We start from the raw sequence: 7,533 nt of genomic DNA, 5'->3' as shown, positions 1-7,533 counted from the left end.
CCCCCCCCATTTCCTCCTGGAGAAATCCAAGGTCCTAGAGTCCCTCAGTGGGGAGAGGCCGAGGGGAGGTCTGCGGACTGAGACAGACCCTAAAGCAACAATCTCACCAAACACTCTTACTTCTGTGGAAGCAGGACATTCGCCCTTCTCTAAGTTTCCCTTAGCCCCAACTTGAGGGGAACATTTACTCTGAAAGGCAAGAGAAAGAAAAGAAAAAGGCAGGAGAGGAGAGGAAAAGGAGAAAGCAAGCAAGCATCTTGGATGTGTCTCAGAGAGCATTTGTTGAAAACAAGATATTGTCCCTTTAAGCATATAAAAACAAGGCCCTTGAGCACGCGGTTCTCACTCTGGTACACAATTATGGGTGCTTTCAGCTGTCTAGCACTACTTCAAGTGCGCTCTTAAACCAGACTGTCAATGGCATGTTGAAAGCTATTTTGCTGGCTGCTATCATTAATAGCAAAGTGGAGAGCTAGGCTGATGAGAATTAAATATGGGGGAGGGGGCGGGTCATAACCAATCATTACGGAATTACCAATATGAGAAAGGAGGCAAGGCCACTTTGGGGAATAAAGTTCAAACCAGCACATTATGGTGGAGGCACAGGCAGGGGAGGCTATGATGGCCCAGGGTGTCTTCCCCACCCCCACCCCGCGGCAGATGGACTCAGGCCAGCTCTGGAGAGCCATATGGGGACAGAGGGAGTCACTGAGTCGTAAGTGGCGAATGTGAGGGCAGAGAGGCCTTGGAGATCACTTTGCTGCAAAATGTCACCACCTCGCCTCACTTCCCAAGTGCAGTCCCCGCCCCACACCATTCCAGAGGCTTGCGGCTTCCTGACTATCTCAAAGCCTTCCCAGGAGCCGTTGCCACCCTGGGGGAGCCGCGTTGCCACCCTGGGGGAGCCCAGGCTGCTGGCTGCTGCCCCATAAACCCCTGCCCTCCCTTTAAGGCTCTCAAGTAGCAGCACTTCAGCGCAGTCCCCTCTGACCCAAGTCCCCATTCCCAGGAACAGTCAGAGCTAGCGGAGCCTGTCACCATGGGCCACATTGGCACTTACCTCACTGCACTGCAATTACTTATTTAGATGCCTGACTCCCCAGCGGAGGGAACGGTGTCTTATTCATCAGTGTCACCAACCCCAGCCCACACCCGGCACATCCTGGGCCCCTAATAACTGTTTTGGGAATGAATCCAACCCCCTCGTTTCACTGATGAAGAAACTGGATGCAGAGCCACAGAAAGAAGCCTGCACAGGCAGCAGCCAGCCCACAATGAAAACCCCCACTTCCGACTCACGGGGCTCAAAGAATACAACCCCACACTCAGACTATCCAACGTGTTCACTGAGCAACTATTACATATTAAGTGCCACAGTGACCTCAGCAGAGGGGCTTCTTCCACAGCTCTGACAATGAGATAACGAGATGTGAGAAAGACACATGTGTGACAGAGCACAGGGACAGGCCAGCTGGGAGTAGGCCTTTATCACCTTTTGGTCCCTGGTGTCCCCGGAATTCTGTACAAACAATGAGAGAAAAGCATTCTCCTATGCAGAAAGGAAAAGCAAATTTATTCCTTGACTGACTCACTCCTTCAACAAAACAAAATGGAAATGAATGGGCCTCTGTAAACCAGACCCTTCCTTTGAGAACCTTCCTTCAGGCACCCAGGGAGGGAGGAGTCCAAAGAGTGGAGGGGAAAGCTCAGGGCCATCCAAGGCTCCTGGTCGTGGAACAAGTAGAATCAGAAGCCTGGTTCCCACCCAGGCTCAGTTTCTTTGAGGGGTACAATAAGGATAAGGAACCACTTGTCCATCTCCCAGGCTCATTTCCATTGTCAAATACAGAAGTAGAAAAAGACCCAGAGAAGCACAGAAACTCCCATTCTGTACTGCTCTATTGTCAGCCAGAGAAAGGAAGTGTGGGGTGGCCGGCAGTCCTGAGGGTGGGGGCTCCCTGTAGCTCACTGGACAGAGTAAAGGATACTTTGGGCTCAGCAGACCCTGCTAAGCCAGGCAGCAACCCAGTTAGTAAGATGACACAACCTGTGTGATGAGAGGGGAATCTATTCCAGGGAAGAGAGAAGTGGCAGGAAAGGCCAGATGGAATCCAGGGTGTGGAGGGGCTCCTAGTTGCCAGCACTCTGGCAAAAAAAATAAAAATAAAAAAAATTTGCAGCTCAACCCAAATGCCACACAAATAGGCACTACCCTAGTATAAGCACACACCCTTTCATTCCTGAGGGTGGTCCCAAAGTAGACTACCAAGGTAGACCCAACTCCTTGGCAGGTTCTTTGCACTCTTGTACTTTGTACCCAGTGACTGCACCTTGACTATGGTCATAGAACTTCAAGCCGGTTTGCCTGGAAATCTTCCAGCCCAAGCACCATAATACTTAATTGAGAAGGTTCAGAGAGGAAGGGGGTGACAGGCAGAGAGAGATTTTCTATGGACCACGTTGGCCTTGCATTTATGGCCGCTATTTATGGCCACTCCTGTCAGCTAAAAAGTTCATAGGTTTTTAGCACCTCTGAACCTTCCCTCTGGGATTGCTCATTATGCACTCTGTGTTGTTACTGTACACATCAAATCAGGAGTTGTGCAAATAGCTGGCAACTTGGAACAAGGCTGCAGACAAAGAGGGCTCAGCTAACACAGTTATACAACCAGAAATGAGGTAATCTGAACTTTGGTGGAGCTGGGTTTGTGGCCTTAGCCTCTCTGAATGATGATGCAGAGAAGCAACAGTTAATTGAAGACACCTAGTGCTAGGAGCTAGTAAAGGAGCACTCCACCTTTCTTGAGTCTTACAAAAAGAGACCTGAGGTTAGAAAGGAAGCCTACAGTGGCAGCCTTACCATGAACACGGGGCTGTAGGAGTCTGGATACACCAGTTCTTCTCTCTGGGCCTCAGTTTCCTTAGTGGAACTTGAAAGGTTTGGATGAAAATCTAAAGGGCTCTTTCAGTTCCAGGACTCCAAAAGAAAACTTTAAAGGAAGGGTTATTTGGCTTACAGAGAAGGTGACCACACAGTATTGGCAATGACACTGTCCCCAAATAAGAAATAACTGAAGTTCACTTTCAAAACATTCATGCTCACCGACAGAGGGTAAAAGGCCAGACTGACCTAGCTACCCACAGCCTCAGTGCCTCAAAGTCAATGCATGACAATTGCTATGGAGCCCCTGCTTGTCAGCTGGCTTTGTCATCTGGGGCTGATATTGGAAAGCCTCTGCAGGAACAAGATGGAAACTGATGAGCTGGTCAGTCATCCTCGCCTCCCTAGTCTTGCTGAATCACCCTTGACATTCTGCCTGGAAGCAGGAGTTGGGAGGAGGTGGGTGACCTCTTGAAGCCCCAGGCCAGGCCTGTGATTCTGTAATCTTTGCTTTACCATAATTAGGGAGGGAAGCAGAAGAGTAGGAGGAGAAACCATTTATTACTTCTCTGGGATTTGACAGCTTGGAGAGGGAGAAAGAGAAACAGCCAGGGAAGGAGCCAGCCACAGTGAGTTTAACCTCACAGTAAAATAAAAATGGGCTGGACGCACCTCATCAGCTGCCCTCTGTCAATACTTGGGCCCATCTGGCAGAACTCGAAGTTCCCAGCTAATTGGCATTTCCCATAGAGCCAGCAAAGAAGAGCTTAAAAAAAAAAAATACATGGTGTAGTGAGGTGTGTGAGGGTACGCATGTGTGTGTGTGTGTGTGTGTGTGTAAGCAGACTGTGGAGCACCACACTTCCCCAAGGTGTGAGCTCCGTAGATCATCTATTATATAAAAAAGTACAGACAGTCCCCACCCCCACCCTGGAGCTTAAAGATGAAGAATCCAGCCTGTTTGTTCCAGGCAGATGTAATCACACGAACAGTCAAGTCTAGAGGGCAGGACACTGCATGAATAATTCAAGCACTCCAGTCACTTGATTGTGTGTGCAGATAAAACACCAGTCAACCGCTAAACAGGTCAGCTGATAAACTTGTTTGCTCAGGCCTAACCACCATCCGCCAAATGCACCCAAGACCCACACTACAATTAGTGGCAGGGTTTTCTTCTGCAGAGCCCTCGCAAACCTAGGGAGTGGCCAGTGCCATTAGGTCAGGGTTGCATTTCTAAGCCCAGAGTTTCCTCACCTCCTTGCCTCTTTTGTTTCTATACCGCCACAGGGTGATTTCACCCAACTCAGAGACTGCCACAGCCGGCAGAGACAGCACATTCAGGGCACATGCATTCATGCTGGGAATGGGCTAGAAGGCAAAGGTGAGAGGCCAGTGGGATAAAGCACCCAGCTGAGAATCCAGAGTCTCTGATGTGAGTCCTAGCTCTGCCCTCTGGCCTCCCTGACGCCTTGGTTTCCCCACCTATAAAAAGGGCAAAGAATCCCTTTAGCCACCACTGGCAGCTGAGAGGATTAAAGGAGACAATGTAGCCAAACCTCAGGCATTCTCCCCCTAAGAACCCTGTTTGGGGAATGGCCAGAAATCCCAGATGCACACAGCTGCTCTTTATACAAACCCCACCACCAAGTGCGTTAAGATGTTTAACTCTTCTGGGTTCACAGCGTCCCCAGGACTCGGAGAATAGCTTTGCTCTGCCAGCCAAGGTGGTTCCTTTGTGCCAAAGAAACATCCACTCATAGATATGGGGACACCACCCATGCAGACCTCAACATGCAACGACATATTACACCTTAATTACGAAGCTCTTAGAATAACTGCTGCTATAAATTTAAACCTGGTTGCAATTACCCTCTTTAAACCTCTTTAAACATACCCAAGATACTAAGCAGAGAGAGAGAGAGAGAGAGAGAGAGAGAGAGAGAGAGAATGAATGTGTGTGTGTGTGTGTGTGTGTGATGAAAGGTGGAGAAAGGGAGGAAGTGACACCCTGCATAACACACCAAGGTCCTTGAAACACCTGGGAGACCCCAGTTTCGCCATACGTATTTTTTTCTGGACCAGTCAGACCTAGTCAGTTCCACCTCCAATGGGGCAGAATCTCTCTCTAGTCTCCCAAGGGAAACCTTATTTACATATAAAGCAGGATCTGTTTATTATTTCTGTGGACCAAGAAGTGAAAAGGTGGTAGCCTTCATGTGCCTTCCTAGAGAACTAACCACTCAGAAAGCCACAAACTGGCTTCCCACACTGCTCTGTAAACTCGGGCCCCTGGCTCTTCACCCAACACTGGGGCTCCCTCCAGGACAGGGAAAGAAACTACAGATTCAAAAGACTGTACAGGAAGCCACTGGAGCAGGGAGGGGGTCACTTACCCTTCTCACCTGCTCTAGGTACTGCCTGCTTTAAAGAGCAAAATTTAAACCTTGTAAACGACTGTTAATTTAGAGCAGAAAATCCATTCAAGTCACGGTCACCAAAGGCTAGAATGAGTCAACAGCCTTCTGAGATTTCAAGAACACCAATTGTTAAAAAGAACAACCCGGCCTGCGCCATTTATTCGTGCCAAGTCAACGCTAATGGGTCCGCCAAGCCAAATTATAGGCAGCCTCTCCTCTCCTCGGAACACAAATACACAAACAGGCCTCTCCCAAGGCCAGCCTAGCACTGGGACTAGTTACTGATATGCACCAAGATAAAGGGTGTTTGTATTTGCCAGGTTTGAGGTATACTGTTATTAGAAGAGTGACAATAGGGGGTAGTTTACATATCCATCAAATGACACCACACTAGCTAAACTGGTTTGACTTGAGGATTTCAAAGCTGAGCTCAACCCCCAACCATCTCAAAAGGCCTGGCCAGGCTGCCCCGGGCCAGTTACTTCATCCTCAGCTTCAGCTTCCTTCTCTGTAAAATGGGAACACAGCTGCCTTCAAATTAAGATCCAGATGAAAAAGTCCCCTTCTAAATGTGAGGCATTAGAGCTCTATTTCATTTTGGTTTTATGTTTTTAAGCCGTTAGTGGCTTCATTCCCTTAAATTTCGACAGCTCAGTCTGGCTTTTAAGGCTCTTGAAGTTTAATCTTATCAAGGCAGAACATCACATTTTTTGTAAGAAAAAAAAAAAACACAGAAAAAGAGGAAAAAAAAAACCTACTGCATTTCCTCTGGAGGGTTTTACATTAAAACAGATAAAAGCAGTCAGCCAGCTCTAGGTTCTCAGGAGTCTGTAAAGCAAATCCTGTAGGTATGACTTTCCCTTTGGTCCTTTATCCTCCACCAAGATCCAAGACCAGGACTAATTTCACAAGCTCCAATGCTAAAAGCTCAACATGTCCAAGAAATCTGCCAAGACTCAACACCTGCATTTCAAGGACTAGATCCACTTACTCTAGGAGAAGTGAGAGGAACAGAAGAACCAGCTCATTTTCAAACAAGGGGAGTCACAGAAGTCCATACATATGTTTTTAAAAACCAAATTCATTTCTTAAAGAGAAAAGCACTTACCTGTTTGTGCATTTCAATGTTCAAGCCATAGGACATCTCATAGTACTAAAAGTAAAAAGAATTGCCATTAAAAGACAACACAGAAATCTGTTCATGTTTCAACATCATTTTTTTCCTGAGAAGGTTTTGGCAAAACCATACTTTATGATCCATGAGTTATGGAAGTTTAAAACAAACACCAAAGCCAGCCCATGCTGAGGTTTAAGCGGTGGCATCAGGCGAGTGGGCGAGTGTTCTTCTCATCTCAACAGAACATTACATACACAGTAGTAAGAAAAGCCAGGCCCTCCCTCCCACAAGCACCACATGTGCCATATATCCTGTTTATACAAGGTGCCGGCTCAACAGGGAATGGTGTGTACACTGGGCCCCCCTTGTCCTCTGAGAGTTNCCCCACCAGCCTTACCTGTGATATTGAGCTTGCAGGAACTGGAATTCGTCTTTGATCCTGTCACAAGACTCAGCCACCGTGAATTTAAATCCCGGCTGCCCGGGCTGATGGGGAGCCTGGAGCCCGCAAGGACAAGACAGGGGAGGGACGCGGGTTTCAGAGGGGCTCCAAGCCGCCTGGCCCTCCGCGGCGTCCCGGCCCCTCCCCGCCGAGATCCACGGGAGAGGCCACCCTCACCGCCCAGAACCTTCCCAGCAAGTTTCTGAGCTCCCCGACGGGGCAGGGGCGGGGGGTGCCCCGATCGCTCCCTATCCGTCGCGGGCTCCCATCCTTTCTACTAAAGGCCCCCATTCCCAAGTAGGCGGGGGCGGGGAGACACGCCGGGCGAGTTGGGAGACTTAGGAGAGGGGGCGGGGGCAGCGTTAACAGCTCCCCCTCGAAGGTCCACGGCCCCCACTCCACTCCGGCGGAATTACCCTTCTCTCAACAGCGTACCCCCACCTCAGCCCCTTTGTGTGAGAACACACACACACACACACACACACACATCATAGGTAGCAACATGCAAAATGGAGGTGCCAGATAAACTGCCTCGTTTACCCTGCCATGATAGATGCTTAAATAAACCGAGTTGCAATTACTCACCGGATGTCTGCCTTGCGGATACATGGCAGGGAGGGGTCGTGATTCCGAGAGCGTGGAAGCGCCGAGAGCCCGGGCCGGAGACTGTCTCTTA

The 7,533-nt window shown here is 49.0% G+C and overlaps 1 protein-coding gene across 10 annotated transcripts in view; it reads right to left on the bottom strand.

Moving 5' to 3' along the window:
- The window catches only part of Tle3 (TLE family member 3, transcriptional corepressor), a 48,350-nt gene extending 40,818 nt beyond the window's left edge, over positions 1-7,532 (bottom strand). For all 10 annotated transcript variants that reach the window (XM_048793542.1, XM_048793546.1, XM_048793545.1 and 7 more), the window contains exons 1-3: positions 7,443-7,532; positions 6,813-6,913; positions 6,407-6,451 (exon numbers count right to left, since the gene is read on the bottom strand). In XM_048793542.1, coding sequence (XP_048649499.1) covers positions 6,407-6,442 — 36 coding nt within the window. In that variant the 5' untranslated portion in view covers positions 6,443-6,451; positions 6,813-6,913; positions 7,443-7,532. The remainder of the gene's footprint in view (positions 1-6,406; positions 6,452-6,812; positions 6,914-7,442) is intronic.
- Position 7,533: the final 1 nt, after the last annotated feature.

This window comes from Marmota marmota, unplaced genomic scaffold, assembly GCF_001458135.2.
Source record: "Marmota marmota marmota unplaced genomic scaffold, marMar, whole genome shotgun sequence".
Lineage (NCBI taxonomy): Eukaryota > Metazoa > Chordata > Mammalia > Rodentia > Sciuridae > Marmota > Marmota marmota.
This window is presented reverse-complemented; position numbering and strand designations above follow the sequence as displayed.